General features: G+C 44.9%; 1 protein-coding gene across 3 annotated transcripts in view; it reads left to right on the top strand.

The window, feature by feature from the left end:
- KLF7 (Kruppel like factor 7) overlaps positions 1 to 16,627 on the top strand; it is an 86,473-nt gene that overhangs the window by 50,317 nt on the left and 19,529 nt on the right. Inside the window, exon 3 of one of the 3 annotated variants that reach the window (XM_028508782.2) lies at positions 5,978 to 6,842. The exons of the other annotated variants lie outside the window; for them this stretch is intronic. Coding sequence (XP_028364583.1) covers positions 5,978 to 5,988 — 11 coding nt within the window. The 3' untranslated portion in view covers positions 5,989 to 6,842. Of the gene's footprint in view, positions 1 to 5,977; positions 6,843 to 16,627 lie in introns of those variants that run through there. 3 annotated transcript variants of the gene reach the window in all.

Genomic DNA, 16,627 nt, shown 5'->3' on the forward strand with positions numbered 1-16,627 from the left:
GTCATGAGCCTATTGAAACGAGTATTGGTGTTTTAAAAGGAGCAACAAAAGGTACATCTTCCTTCTCTGGTATTGGTAATAAGACATTTTATGTTCCTTGTGTTCAGCAGGGAGTGTCAGAAAATCAATATGAATAAATTCAAGTACACAGGATTCAGCCTATTCGAAAATGCAGTGAACAGCAAAATGACAGTATGCATTATTAAATTTTTTTTGCCTCACCCACATGTAAATACTAGCATGTAGAAAAGTTACCATAGACTACTTAGAAATTTAGGCAGAAAGCAGTCTGCTGGCTTTTTTGGTTTTTTTGTGGGTTTTTTTTTCATTCTTTGTTGTTGTTTAGTATCTCCAAGCTTACAACTAATCTGAATTTGGAACTAAATACTGTCATTACAGAAGATTTTTTTTCTGAGTTCTTCCAATTTCTCTGGGGACAAAATAATGGCCGCTTGAAGCAGTGGAGAAACAGTAATTAGGGCAAATAGTAATACTGTGCATGATTGAGGAAAATGTGAGGAAGGGAGGGAGAAATGCAACAGACAGACTTGTACAGCCTGTTACTAGGAAACCACATCAGCATTAAATACAGTGTGCTAATTGGCTATCCTGTTTCTGCCTGGGTACCAGCCTGGGCCTGCTACACAGCTGTTTCTGCTCTTTCTGGTTGCTAGGTAACTGCATCATTTCCCCCTCCCCTTTGTGTTCTGGAGGCTAATTGGCTACTTCTACTTCTGGTGTTGCTGCTGGGTACCAGTCTGGGCCTGCTGCTCTGCTGTTTTCCAGAGGGATTTAATGGGGGGGAGGGGAAGGAAAAGGGAAGGAAAGATATGCTGGCAATTAATGGAGCATAAGTGCAAATTCTACACAATGTCTGGCACCTGCGTCCCCTCATCCTGCTTTCTCAACTAAATCTTTCAGCTATGAAAACACATTAGAATCTTGGAAGTGTTTCTTTTCTCTGCGTACCTTTTGAATATGGCTCAAAAGAAACAAGACATTTGAAGACTTATACTTAAATGGTGGATCTGGTCTTCTTAAGAGGGAACTGGAAAATTATTACACATCTAAATTTGATATGGGCATGACAGAATTTGTACAGACATTAAAATTATTAACTTATTAACAAGGCAGCATTTTTAACATATTAAGAATAGTGCCACTTTATCTCTTAAATGGTCCAAATTCCTTTGTAGCCATTCTTCTTGATATCAGACAAGTTTAAAGTAAGAAATAAAATGGACTGAAAGTGATTATGAGATTTTCCCAAATGTCGTATTCATTCAGAAGGAGCAAGGGGAAGCTCCTAGGCCCATGAATTTGCATTATAGATTTCATTCTGGCCGTGCGCACAGCACAGGTTTCAAGTACGTCCTGGTGATACATAGTATTTACATAGAAATAATGCATGTTTTGCACACCTTATTTTCTTTCCTCATAGAAACAAATGTGGTACAAAATACATCTAAAACCAGTTCTGTGATTTAAACAAGTGTAATTACTTTCCATACAGTTGTATCTCCTATTTAAGTAGAGGTTTCCATTTCATCAATATTGACATTTTCACTGAAAGCGTAGGGAGAAAGATTCTTTAGAAGTGAAGTGATGCTTCAAGAGGGTTTCACTTTAAATAGTTGAGAAATGTATGTAAATTGGGGCTCCTTAAAGAGGCGACTCCATCCCCCTGGGAAGGAGCTGTTTTATTGGGAAAACTCGGAGCATGTTGTGTGAGTACGCACAGCAGTGGTGCGCAACGGCGACTCTTACTCGATGCTAATGGCTGGTTCCAGTTTCCCCTACTGATGAGACCTACCATCCGCGGTGGAATGTGAAGCAGGAGGACCTCCATTCTGAGCAGTAGGCCCTGCCACTCTAAGATCAGATCAGCCTCTGTGGAATCATTGCTGCTCCAAGTATCCTTAAAACGGATCGAAGGCCTCAAACGAGGCTGGGATGATGGAGAGAATATTGCAGTGTTCCATAGATCTTAAGGAAACCAGCTAGCTAGTAACAATCAAATTGCAAAAGGAAACCTTATTATCAGAGGATAACTATGGAGCAGATATAGTCCTGTATCTGCTATTTTTATTGAGAGGACTCGTTGTTAATCACTCAGAAGTATTGGTTCGTTAAAAGACTTAGCCATTTGATTATGAGGAGCTATCATAAGTCAGAACATTCCCTTCATCGCTTGACAAGATTTATATTGTCTTTGGGATGAGGTGGTTTTGATTGTTTTGGTGTTTAGTCTTTGTTAGTGGCAGATTGTCAGAATTACAGTTTTCCGTGTGTTATTATGGACTGTCCCTTGCTGGCTGCAGCAGGACCTGGGGTGAAAAGTCCAGAGAAGTCCCTGGTGTCTGTGTTGTCCACCACTCTTCAACCATCCCTTGGCTGTGGTTATGTACCTGCATTCTGGCTCCGGTAGGACCTGGGGAACTCAGGGCAGGGGTCTTTGAAAAGGCTGAAGCAGTCATGGTTAGCCTCAGTGGTGAAGGAACACTGGCACCCACCTCTGAGCTTCCTCTCTTCCTGCACTCCTGGGTGGGCATATCTCTGCTCTTCAGACGTCTCCATGTTTAGAGAGATAGCGGGAGCCCAGGCACACTTTGAGGCTTGAGGGAAGGAGATACCTCTCGATCTGCTTCAACCTTAGGATTCCCCTCCGTCGCAAAAACCTGCTTTGCTAATTCTCTCCACACAAAGCAACCACCTCCTGCATGAGGTGGAGCAGTTGACAAAGCTGGGGAAGAGGTATCTGGTGTCTGCTGGCTGCCCAGCAGGGCTGCCGCTCACCCATGGTATGCCTTTGTGCAAACCAGACAAAGGTGCCTCTTCTGTGGGCAGCAGTGGCCTTGGATTCGGCCCCTCGGCCCTTAGGTGGGACGTCCTGCGCTCACCTCTCATGGGGCTGCCTGCTTGCCCCAGGAGCTGACCCATGTCATTGGGCCTTTCTGACCCTTCCGGAACTTGTGAGGCTGATGAGGTTCCGGCAGGAACATGAAAGTCACACGACTGGTCGAGGCAGGTATTGAGGCCTCCTCTCAATGACTAAAGAGGCCATTCTGTGCGAGGGGAAAGCTTTTAGCCCCGCCGATCTCCCCAGGTGTGAGATCATTAGTTGCCTAATGCAGCAATTCTCAACCTGGGCCAATTTTGCCCCTTGGAGACATTTGCTGATGTCTGGAGACATTTTTGGGTTGTCACATCTTGGGGGAGGGCGGAGTTTGCTACTGGCATCTGGTAAGTGGAGGGCTGGGATGCTGTTAACATCCGACAGCGCGCAGGCCAGCCCCCGCCACAGTCCTCCGCCGGCGGCAAATGTCAGCGGTGCGGAGGTGGAGGAACGCTGGCCCAGCGCAGCCTTGGCTGCCCTCCACGTTTTCTCTTTGGGTTACGCTGCACCGCCAGCAAAATCCACCCTCGCTCTTTTAAGAACCCCGAACAGGTCTTGCCTTCCTTCTTATGATCTTTTCAAAATTGACTAAATATAAAAATTGCATAATCTATTACTTCTGTCGGGACTTAGTATCCCCGGGTGATGAGAGGGCAGTCTACCCACCTCTGCCGGCGGCTCCGCTTTCTAGATGCAAGACAGTGCGGCTGGTCACCGGCCCATGTGCTCCCCCCTCGCTGTAGGCTCCCGACCTGTGCCACTGCGACATTCTGCTGAGGCAGGGGTTTGGATCCCGGGAGCCGCCAGGCTGGTAAGTGGGAGGGAGGCTTTTAGCCAGGAAATGGGCCCCGCTGACCAGACACTAACGATCATTTCCTACCTGTCCTCTCCTGGACAGCAGCTTCCCCGAAGGAGAACAGTTGTTTCCTATCAGAAAGGAGGTTGACTCTTAGGGCAGAAATAAGACTGAGGATAAGTGTTTTCAGGCAGAAAATAGAACTTTTATTGGGAAAACTGGATTGAAGTATGTGGCACTTCAGCGCACTTCCTTTCATTCACTATTCCGGTTCCAGGGAGAAAGGCGCTCTCTCAGGTAAAAGGATTTAAATGGCATCCTCTAATGGACGCGTACTTTATGCTTGCATTTGTCAGGAGATGTGAATTATGCATTGGCCCTTTCAGCCACATTCACATGCATAGAAAATAACATTGTCAGACGTGTCATCCCCAGATACAATGGACAATATGCTATTATAATTGTGGGGCATTGTCCTAGCTGTTTGGAGATAATACTGCTGACATTATTCTTCTCATACATGTCAGTGTGGCTGTAGGGAGTACGTGACATCTGTGTCTTTCACACAGATTAGCTTATCCCCTACCGCTTGGAAAGGTTGCGATTAGTGAGCTGGCCTCCTGGGGTCATGGTAAGTGCCCTGTTTTGGATCCCAGTTGTTGTCGGACCTTAGTTGGAGGTCCTATAGGGAATTAGTAATGTCGATCTTGATGACCGGGCGTGGCGAAGGTGGTTTCGTCAGCTCCCCCAGAGCAGATGTGCTAAAGAAAGGGTAGGCTGAGGCACTCCTACTCAGATCGGCTTTGGGAAGGAGAAGCAATTGAGTATCAGGCCTGGAATGGGCGCCTCCACATGATGGCTTTATGCAAGTAAGCAAGCAGTGACAACGCCACCTCTACTGCCCTGTATAGCTTACCAGCTGCTTTCACGACTCTCGTTTCGTTTAGCCCCCATCTACCTATGTGGAAAATATTCTCATTATTCCCATTTTACATGTGAGAAAAGTGAGGCTCAGAATGATTCCCCCCCAAGGTTTCTCTGCCAAACTGTAGAGTCTACCCCATTCAACAGAATTTCCTTTAGAAATCAGCTGTTTTTTAGGGGTGGGGGGCAGTGCTAAATTAAAACAGGATAGAACTGAACTTAGCTGTATTTGTGGTTCAGCAGAATAAATTGCTTAATATTTGCCATCCTACTTATTTCACACATATGCTAAGTAACGTGTGAGTTGTTACTTGTCCAATGTGACAACAAATTCAGAATAGCTAAGAAAATGGAATGACTGTCATATATATATTCTGTTTTGATTGAACTTAAGAATCCTTGGTCTTAGTTGATTTTTTTTTTTCTATTTTAAGAATGCAAGCTAGTTTTGAAGATGCAAACAAATGCAAGGTATTGATTCTCAGAATGATATTGCACTACCAGTGAACTGCATAGTTTAGAACGTTTTTGGATAGAAATTATAAAGGGCAACTTCTCTTTGGAGACCTCTTTTGTCACTAAGCTGGAAAACCCACAGAGAGCCTTAGAGAAGTAGTTGGGGGAAGCTGCGGGTAGGTGGATGTTGGTGTGTGAGTCGCATGTTGTTGTCTTAGGCAAATCAGAGTTTTCTAGGGGACTTTGAACAAATCACTTGTAATTCTATTTTTATTCATATGATAAACGTGTAGTTGAAGATAGTCCTGTTTTATCCTTCCTTTGTCTCACTTATATGGATGTGCTAAATGTCTTCAGAGAAAAACACTTGCTTGACACTGGAATCACAAATCCCCGTGGGGAGCAGAGGCCCCAGACTCAGGTGAACACTTGGCTGCCGTGTGCAGCCCTCGCTGCTCCGTGCTCACACAAGCCCGTGGTGAGGAGCCGCTCTCTAACTAATGTTCTGCCTACGGGATCGACAGGAACCTCCCAGCCATGGGCGTTTGCATCCTCTTCCAGAGATCTGAGGGCAGGAAAGATGTTAACGCCAAAAGACAAATTCCTGGAAGGTACAAGGAATAACACACATGACTGCTAAGGGCTCTGCTTTTCGGAGGCTTATTTGCCTCCCAACAGTAGATTGGTTTCTTTGTCCAATCTTACGTTCCTGTGCATCTTTGTATTTTCAGATTTACTTCCCCCTTTTATTTATTCTACCTGCCAAAGGAATGATGGTAATAAGCCGTTATGACTGGCAGGACCCCACTCCCATTTCATATTCTCCTTTCTCTTGCTTAGGATTTGCCACTAAGCATTTAGAGAGCTTTCCAACCCACCTGTGTGTCTTTTGCCCCCTCCCACAGGCAGACCTTGAAGTTTCTCTGTGGTTTTCCTTGGCGTCCATCTTCTCCACGGAGAATGGTTAATAAGCAAAGGCAGGGACTGGAAAGAATCCTTGCAGCTGAAGGAAACCTTTCATACATCTCTCCCACTGCTGTCATCGCGTGAGCTGGGAGGACCATAGGCACAAAGCTTATGGGATCAATTACCACGAGCTCACTGTTAAACATTTTTTTAATCTGTTGTGAGAAGAATAAAGCAATAATTAAAATTAACTGAGCAGCTTTTGCTCTATTGAGGCGTTAAATCTTTGTGTAAACACAATCACATTGTGCAAACAGAGTTCTTTTCAGTTGGCTGATCTAGACAGTGAAACCACTGAAGTTTGGAAGTCTCTGGGTCAAGGGCCCGTTTTGCCACGGTTTGAAAGGTCACCTGCTCATTTGCGTCTCTGCTGTGCTGCACAGAGGGCCCCGAGCGGCAATGATTCCTCGCCCGCCCGCCGCAGCACAAAGAGGAGCCGGCTGGCGTTTGGCAGATAGTGGTCTGAGCGGAGGGGGCAGGAAAACCGCGCACAAAGCAAGACGGCTGAACCTGGGTGAGTGGGGAGCACTGGCGGGTCCCCGGGGCCCCAGCAGTAAGCTGGCTCGAAGGTGGAGAAAACAGCAGTTATAAAATATAAATGTGTTTATTATTACACTGGGCCCATGCTATATAATTTTACACACACTCATATTGGTGATTTATGGCTGCGGCTCCGTACGGAGGAGAAGCTTGCTAATTTATCCAAATTGATAGGGAGGCTCCTGAAGATGATCAAACTGGAAGGAGCTGTAACTGAGAAAAAATGTTCTCCTGAAACAACCAGAAAAAAAAACATTAAAAAGTCGCTGCTATGTCAGAGGCACCCTTTGTTCGTTTATTTTAATAAGCTGTGCTTCGCTTTAATTATTCATGGTAATGCGTGTCCTGGAAGGAGCGTTCCACCCGTGTCCCCGCAGCAGAGGCTGTTACTGCTGAAACAGCCTGCCCGGCTTTTCTTGCGAGGGTCGTGTTTTTCCCGGAGAGAGGTGAGGCAGCTGGAGAGTGGCAGGGTTATGCACACCTGCTGCCCCTTTCTAGAGCAAAGGAGAGAGGTGGGGAAAGGGAGAGCGGTCCCCGTCCAAGTTTGGGGCAGGCTGGTCCTGCACCTGTGTCATCGCCCTGAGCCCCTCCCCAGGCTGGGGGCGGGGGGGGGTGGGGGGGTGATTTTCCCATCCTTGGCAGCAGGAAATGGAAGCCTAGAAAAGCCCGAGGGTAGGCAGCTCATCAGTTTGGGTCTGACTCCCCAGTGTTTGGAGCCTCCTGCGATATTTTGCTGGAATTCCCCAGGAAGGAAGCCAGGACAGAGCTCAGGAGCAAGACCTTCTTCCTCCCTGCTTCCACCGCGGCCCATCCCGTCTGCTGTGCTTTCCACCCATTTCCTGGTCTTAGCAGCAATTACCCTCATCGTTTCCGACAGCTTTCCTAAGTGTTTCTTGTCTTGGCAGAATCTTGACTTACTCGTTCTGGGAGCTCTTCAGAAGGAGAGCACTTTGGAACAGCACGTACTAGCTCCAGAGTACCCAGAGCATCCATGATTTATGCCCCTTCCAGAGGAGCTGCACCGTGACCCAGGGTAACCTGGTGGACCGGCTCTACCTGGATGCCTAATTACTGAAGGGGAGAGTGGGGCTGAGTGACCACCCACGCTTCATAACAGAACCCTGGGAGGCACTCCTGATACGTACCCTCTTATTTCCCCCTTATTCCATCCATTTCCATATCCCGTTGGCACCGCGTTCTGTGTTTTGTATCTGCTCACTCCTCTCCATCCCTGCTGCTGGGAGCAGCACCATCACTGCTCCAGCCGCTGCCTCGTCTCTCCCAGATTGTGGTAGGATCTCTTGGAGGGTCTCCTCACATCAGCTGACTTCCCTCTGCAGCCCACTCCTCATTTGGTGGCCTGAGTGACATCTGTCAACTTTAAGTCTAGCCATGTTATGCCTCTGTTTAAAGTCTTGCAGTGGCTTCCATTGCTCTTCGGATAAAGTCCACATTCTTCTTAAGTGTGATCCCCTAAGAACACGGTGCAATGGAGACACATACTGTCAGCCACGCGTGCAATTTTGAATGTTCTAGAAGCTTTATTTAAACAGTAATTGGTTGTGCTAATTCAATCATTTTAATATTAGGCTTTTATTTAACTCAATATATCCAAACTTCCCATTTCAACTTGTAATCAATATAAACAATGATTAATGAGCTATTTTACATCCTTTTCTCCCCAAGTCTTTGAAACCTGGCGTGTGTTTGATACTTGGAGCACATCCCGGTTTGGATGGCTCACATTTCAAGTGCTCAGGAGCCGTATGTGAAATCAGATTGGACCGAGCGGGCCCTCAAGCGGTCTGGCCCTGCCTGATTGCTCAGCCCCATTGCGTCTCTCTCTCTCTCTCCCTTAGGACACACCCCCCAGATCTTCCTCTTCGCCAGTTTCTGGGTGAGGCATGGGTAATGACAGGGCAAAGGGTGAAGAACCTCTCACCCCTGCTAAGGAGTGTGAGGACATAGCCCAACACTGAGCCCTCTTCACTCCACCCTTCCGCCCTGCAGGGCCTGCAGGCAGCCTCCGTGGGGTGAAGAGTGAGGTCCTGGCTTTGCAGTTGGCCTTGGGGGTTTCCACCTCGGGGTTGTGTCTCTAGGGCTGTGTCAGGGGACACAGGTGATTTTTGAGAAAGTGAAGGGAATGAAATCGAAACACACTGGTAACATGAATTTGTGGTTATCAGTCTCCTCTGAGGAAAATTAACTGCCTACCCCCTACTGAGGTCCCGTAACGAATAACACTGTTGCATGAGCTAAAGGCAAGAGCGTGGGACCCCGGGGCAGGAAGAGTGAGTTGTTGGTCACACCCCTGGTTTCTAGTCTCGGGAGATAACATTCCTTCATTTATTTATTTTCTATATGGGTGCCTCTAAATAGTTCAGACACTCTTTCCAGTTAAAAGATTTCTTTTATCTGCAAATATTTCCAAAGTAAATGTAAACATTTATTCTGTTGTGATTGTAGGTAATTAAAGAAGAGGCAGAGTGAGGTAGTGGTTAAGCCTGTAGACTCTGAAGGTGAGACCGCCTGGGTTTAAATCTTGACTGTACCACTTACAAGCTGGCAAACTTGGTGAGTGGCTTGATTTCTCTGGCCCTCAGTTTCCTCATCTATACAGTGGAAGAAGATAAGAGCATGTGTCTCATAGGGCTATTGCAAGGATTAAAGAGGAGAATATACATAAAACCCTTAACATTTTGTGAGAAGGCAAATACAGATGTCTCATTAGGGCTTAATTCTACCATCCATGTGTACAATAGAAAGGCCAAATATATTTCAGTGAATACGAGGCCCGGTAAAATATGAGGTCTTTCCAGAAGGTATCCAGTCATGTAATATGAAGAATAGAGACATTTATTGAAGAAGATGCAAGAAACATTTTACAGGGGACAATGACACGTCAGTCCCCTTCAAAGTAGGCACCTTGGGACCCCATAGTTCTCCCAATCACCATCAGCTGCCCCACATATTTTCCTGAATCTCATTGACAGTCTGAAATCTCTTCCCTTTCAAAGGGAATTTTAGTTTTGGGAAAAGTCAGAAGTTGCAGGGTGCCACATCTGGGCTGTGGTGGGGCTGAGACACCTGGGTGATTTGATGTTTCACCAAAAAACTCTGCACCAGATGTGATGCATGAGCAAGCGCATTGTTGTGATGAAGCTGTCATTCACCAGTTGCCCATAGCTGTGGCCTTCTGAATCATCTGAAATGTTTCCACGGAGGAATGTTCAAGCTTCATGCAAAATTCGGTGCAGACTCATTGCTGTACTCTGTCAGTCATCTTGAATGCAATGGTCACACAGTACACATGCTCACCTAATGGCATCTGCCACCCCCACTGACTAGTACAGTGAAGTTGTCCCTGTTCACGCATGCACATTCCAGTCCACGCTCCTTGGCTGCCGGGTTATAGCGATGTCACACAAACTGTTCTCATTATAACAACAATGGTTGGACTTCTTCCAGACAGACCTGGTATATACCATATTTGAGTGATGCACAGGCTTGGGGCTATTTTTCTATATTTGGTGTTCAGTTGTGGTGTTTTGTCTGATTCCTTTGGTGTTTTAATCAGTGACATTTTGCTAGCTGAGGAGTTGAGGCTTGAGGTGTCGTCACTGAAATTAAAGATCAGCCCCAGGAGGCAGACCACTTCTAACACTTTAACCTTGATCTCTAACCACCTTAGCTAGAACCAGGTGATTTCTGGCCCTCTCTTCACCAGGGAGGTATATCTGGGCACTGGGTGTTGATAAGAGCCACCTTGAATAAAGGTGGGTTGAATGAAGGTGGATTGAATGAAGAAGGATTTTTGTTTGGCACATTTTAATAATTGCCTGTCCTTTATAGAACTTTACAGTACACACGGCACTTGCACACACATCCTCTCTCTTCATACTTCACAGCAGTCCTGTGAGGGCCAGTGTTAAAGAAGGGGATAGTCGCATTGTGCAAAGGACAAAAGTGAGACCCAAGAGGATGTAACTTTCCTAAGATCACAGAGTAATCAGTAAAGCTAGGACTAGCACCCCGGTCCCCTGATGGTGAGTCGTGTGTGTGTTTTCTACTAAACTGTGCTTGCACACGTGAGACACTATTAACGAAGGTCTGGCGACCTTTCTGAAGAAAAGAAGTGAGATTGAGATGTGAAGTAATGTTTATATTGCAGGTTCTGACCATTTGGGTGTATATCATTTTCATTTATTGGTGGCTGTTACCCTTTGAATTAATAAGAACATAAATGAAACTATTTGTGATGGAGACACAAGCCAACAGAAACTTAAAGAAGATGTAAGATTCTTTTTTTCTCTTTCACATAAAGGTCCGGGCTCTCAGAAGGCTGTGCTCTGAGAAGCTGTCAGAAGCCCAGATTCTTTCTATCGCATTGGTCACCCGTCCTGAGGGCTTCCACCCTTAAGAAATTGCCACGTCCATGCAATTCAAGATGGCTACCCCCAGGCCTACTTTCTAGGAACCTAGCTTTCATGCAGCTATAAAAAAAATGCAGCTTGAAATTGCACTTGTCACTTGCACTCACATCTCATCAGCTAGAACTCAGTCCTGTGTTAACATGCAGCTGCACAGGAGCTGCGACAGAGAGTCTTCGTTCCGGGTGGCAATGAGCCCAGCTACAATTGGGGGATCTCTTAGTACACAAAAGGAGGGCATGAATATAGAAGGACACGCGGAGGTGGCAGGTGCTGCTGCGCTCTTCGTCTTCACAGCTTCTTTTTAGCCTGCCATGCAGACATTTGAACATGAAGCCTTTGACATCTGAAATTCTAATGTATACATGGTAAGAGAAAAATCCTACTTCATTGCAAAATCAGTGTAACTGCATGAAAACTGGGTCCCTGTGGCATGCCAGAAGTTTTGATTAGAAACAATGTACGTTTTGCATTTTGTGACAATAGTGCACTATTGGAATACTATGAAGTGACTAGGAAACTAGTTGCTTGACAGAGCAAGCATATAGGGTCTAGTTTACCACATCTTAATATTTCTTATGTCATTGCGTTGTCTTTTTTGTAGCAAGATGAAGATTCAGTAGAAGAATGAAGGGAGAGTGTTTTGTAGCCTTGGGTTTGGCACTGACAAAAGCAGGACTGTTTGAGGTTAGGGCTAGAGAGGCTGACAGACTGCATGAGGGCGTTTCTGCATATGTGGGTGTCAACATGTTTGTGCTGAATTGTTTGCAGATTAGGGGGCACGCACGTGTGTGTGTGTTAATGTGGATTCTATGGGTGGCTTTAATCATTGTGTTTTCTTCCCAATTATTTTTATTACAAAGTGGCAGAACAAGGATGTGGGAGGATTTAGGTTACAATGCTTAAAGGAAGGTTTGAAAGAGGACTGGCAATGTCTGCGTATGTTTGTCCGATCAAGTTGATCGAGGGCCTTTGGCATGTCTCTGACATTCTAAGTCTTGAGGACACTAAGGTCATTAAACATGGCCTTCTGTCCTTGAAGACCTGCTGGTGCGGCTCTCACCACCTCTCCAGTTCATCCGTGAAACTCCTCCTCATATATTCACCATCCGCCGCAGCTGTAACAAACCACTGACTTTCATCTCTGGGCCTTTGCATGTGCTGCTCCTTCTCCCTGAAATGTCCACCGCTCTTGTCCCTGGCATCCTTCAAGTGTCAGTGAGGCCTGTGTCCTCTGGGACATCTGTCCTGATGGTTCTACAGCATCTTAGGGTCCTCCACACGCCCGTGCACATGCCTTTTCAGACACCGTGGGTCTTGTGTTGTTGGCGTGCAAGCGTGGGCCAACGCTTTTCCACCCGGGGACGCCTCTGCTGCAGAGACCCTTTCCTCGTCTCCTCCGTCTCCAGCAGGGCCCCTGCTCAGTGCGTCTTAGAACCACCAACCAATGTTGGTTAAAGCCAACAGCTCATCACGCTGGGGAGGCTGTGTTTTCACTATCCGTGAATTGGACAGGAAGTCTAAGTGTTTGACTTTTCTTGCTCTCCTGTGGACAGAAATGAGGTGTTTGGAGATAATGCATGTTAGGGCTTATGAATCTGGAAGGCAAGGTGGTAATGACGTTTTTGTACTGTTGATTTTTGATTATTCACCGATCTCTTAATTAGCAAACACCTTACTGAGTGCATATAACGTGCCTGAGCCTGCGCTAGGCGTCGTGGGTGTTGACAAGGAGGCAGGAGAGAAGGCATCCAGCCGAGGGCCTGGACACTCATTGGGTTCTCAATCCAACTTTGAATTGGAGGTATAAGATGTCCCAGATTAAAAATTTTTAAGTACTTTTCATGCAATATGGGTGGGGAAAAGCAAGGATTAAGCCATAAAAAGATAAGTATTTGCAAGAAATAATAGATAACAGAGGGTAAAAACTCAGAGAAGGTTGTAGTGTTCTGACCAGGAAATACTTGAGGCCCACATGACACGGAGAAGACAGACACACGCTGAGTGGAGGACATCCTAAAGAGTGGGAAAGGCTGGGAGGGCTGCTTGGGGATGCTGGAGAGTGGGGGTGGTTTGCAAGGAGTGGGGGGTGGGTAAGAGAAAAAAATAAGTGAGATGGTTTTGTGGACGTATTTTCCTAAGTACGTAGGCAATGGTGTATGAAAAGCATCTGTCTTAGGTTACTAAGTGTCAACACAAGACACAAATTTTTCTTTTGGGTTACTCTTTTTTATACTTTATACCTGGGTAAGGTACTCATTTGGATTGCTTTAGCTAATCAGGCAATTCAGCCTTTAAAAAAAAGTGTTTGATCATCTTGGAAGAGGGTTATGGAAACAAAATTGATGTTTTAAATCTTGACTGATTTAATATTTGCCTCTAAAAATCTGTAGGGAATTGGATCCCTGCCTTTTCAAGCTGAATGGTAGCTGGTCAAATTTGAGCTTCTGGAGTGTTGATATAGTTACCTTTTCTGGCTTTTTAATTTTTGGATAAATTGCCTTATAAAATATTAGTATGCTTAGCCTACCTCTTCACCATCTGCATTTATATAGCCAGGGAATAAAAATTAAGATTAGCTTTAGCTTAATCGTAACAAATTCAGGATGCTGAAGCCAATCATTTGATAAGCTTCAAAGCTGAATCTGAGGTGGTCTGGGGTTATCCACTCCTATGGGGTTTTGTAATAACACCATGGATCCATCTTTTTTATATGTATGTCAGATACGTAGCAGAAAGTTAACTTTGCATCCTAATAGTAAATGATTTAAGTTTGTATTTTCCAATTTTTAGTTAGCAAAAGGAAAAAATGAATGTACCTAGGACAATGATTTGGCATCAGCCACTAATGTGATACGTGACAATTGATGACTGCCGTGGCCCTGGATCAGAGCAGGTTTGATTCAGCCTCGCCTGCCTGCCCTCCTGTCCTGGGCCTCCTTGCCCTTCCTTCCCATGGCTCCTGGGTGCCCTCAGGCTGCCCTAAGTCCTTCCCAGGAAGTGTCAGGTGGGCCTGTGCTCTACAAAGCCGTGTGCTCCACAGTTACTCTTATTTTTACTACCACACTCCTTGCATGAAGAATACATTCCTGGCTGTCCCCACTTGAAGTTGTACACCAGAGTTGCCAACTTTTGCCACTGAGTGCCCCTTTGGGGGAAAGGTTCCCATTCTGTACTGGATTATTTCTAAAGGGTGTACTTTTGTACTAAAGGTATCATCACTTTCAGAGTGGCCAGGTGATACTTTTGATATTAATTTAGCTTGGAACATGTGTGAAGCTAAACCAACATTTCTTCATTCCTGAAATTAAATTTTTAAAAGTGATTCAAAAATTAATGGTTTAGTCATTGTGGTAGCAATAGACTATTCCTGCATGTGGCTATGAGTTTAGAGTTCATATTTTTAATAATAAAATTTCCCCCTAAATACATCAAGTTGAATTGTGGGAATCTGGCTCCCAAAGTAATATCTTTACTACTAACTGGAAGAGACATCTCACAGATTCGTTTCACATAAGTTCATGCGGTTCAGTTGTCGTCTTGACAGGGAAGAAGGTAGATGTTTTAACACCTTTTTCCTTCAAATTTAGTATACTTAAATTTCTAAGTGGACATTAAACTCTTCGGGATTATCCCTAAGAAACTAATAAAAATAATGTTTGAAATTAATGTGGGACAACAACAACAAGAAAAGGAAAAAGAATAAAAACAAAACAAGGAAAATCTCAAAACAAATTAACCACAGTGCCAGTGAAACATTTGTTTCCCCTAACCGCCACGCTTACCTACTTCACAACGTGAGAACATGACGTTTCAGGTGTGAATCCTGATGTCTGAAGTTTTAAGTAAAGTCTACAGTTTTGTAGAACTGCATTTTTAAGAGTTGTCGTATTTTGTTTTACTTCGTTGGGGAGGGGATTAGTTGTACCTCACTCAGCCCATTGAAAAATTAGAGTACTGTATACATTTTTATTTAAATAGAAAGTCATTTGACTTTGAAAATATTATGAAACTCCGTGGCTTATGGGAAACATGCTGTGGTACCTAAAAACACACGTATTGAAGTCACAGGTTGCGCATTGCAAAAAACTCCACATGCCAGCAACTACACTTATTCTAGCACCTGGGGTGGTTGCCAGTTTTTAGGACCAACCAACCCAGTCTTCCCCCAACATTTCAAACAAATTCACCAGGAATCTAATAGTTCACTTCTAAAGGAACGTTTTGGAAATGTTAGCAGACATTAAAATGGAGTACGGCCCCAAAGGTTGGTTTAATCCTGTATATTTCCTGACTACGCTTTAGTGGCAAGGTAGGTGTGAGAAGTGACTCACTGGCATGCGTGGGCTCCACTTTAAGCCTCGTGGAGAAGCCCCATTGCCCTTGCCCAGAGGTGATGGAGGTCTGTACCGTAGCTTGCTTTGGCCTCCATGCCTGCACACTCCCTTTTGATGTCACCATGATCATCCAACTCCTTTTATCCATTTGGGACTTTGTAGTTGACCAGTCACTCTCTCTCATGTGCTAGATTCCATTGAGTCTCCCTTCCTACCTGTAAGGAAGCAGAAGGTTTGTTTTTAATTCCTTCTCCACACAATTAAGAACAAAAAGTCCCAAAGAAGTTATTAGACTCTGCAAAGCCACATTGCTGTTACGTGCCAAAGACAGAACAAGAAGAATCTGTTTTGGGATGATTTACCTATTTTGTTTTGATGACAAATCCATTTTGAACCACCAGAGCAATGATTCAGGCTGCATGAAGGCATCAAGGGAGGCTTACCCTGATGGTCGGCTCCTACAGAGGCCTGGGGGTTCTCCCCTCCACACGTCCGTGCACGTGCCTGCGTCAGACCCTGTGGGCCTTTCCCACCTGGGGATGCCTCTGCTGCAGAGGCCCTTGCCTCGTCTCCTCCGTCTCCAGCAGGGCCCCTGCTCAGTGCATCTTAGAACCACCAACCAATGTTGGTTAAATCCAAAACTTGTCACACTGGAGAGGCTGTATTTTCACCATCAGTGAATTAGACCGGAAGTCTCACTGTTTTACTTGTCTTGCTCACCTGTGGACAGAGATGAGGTGTTTTTGGAGATAATACATATTATAGCTTACAAATCTGGAAGGCAAGGTGGTAATGCAGTTGTTTGGGCTGGGTATGGGGAAAAGTTTAGGAGGGATAAGTACTTACATTTGAGTTGGTAGTGGGGTTTCCACATAGAAAATATATTTTAAACCAATGCTGCCCAAAATAGAAATACATGGAAGCCATATATGCAATTTTAAATTTTCTAGGTACCACATTTTTTAAAAAAAGTAACAAGAAATAAGTGTCGCAGGTTCGATTCCCAGTCAGGGTACATGCCTGGGTTGCAGGCCATGACCCCCAGCAACCACACATTGATGTTTCTCTCTCTCTCTCTTTCTCCCTTCCTTCCCTCTCTGAAAATAAATAAATGAAATCTAAAAAAAAAGTAACAATAGGTGAAAATATATCCAAAATACTATGATTTCAATATAAAATCAATAAGAAAAGATTATTGAGATATACTTACATACTTTTAAAGTTCTAAGTCTTCAAAATCCAGGGTGTGTTGTATATTTACAGCATATGTAAGTCCCTTTAA

Source organism: Phyllostomus discolor, chromosome 4 (assembly GCF_004126475.2).
Source record: "Phyllostomus discolor isolate MPI-MPIP mPhyDis1 chromosome 4, mPhyDis1.pri.v3, whole genome shotgun sequence".
Classification (NCBI taxonomy): Eukaryota; Metazoa; Chordata; class Mammalia; order Chiroptera; family Phyllostomidae; genus Phyllostomus; species Phyllostomus discolor.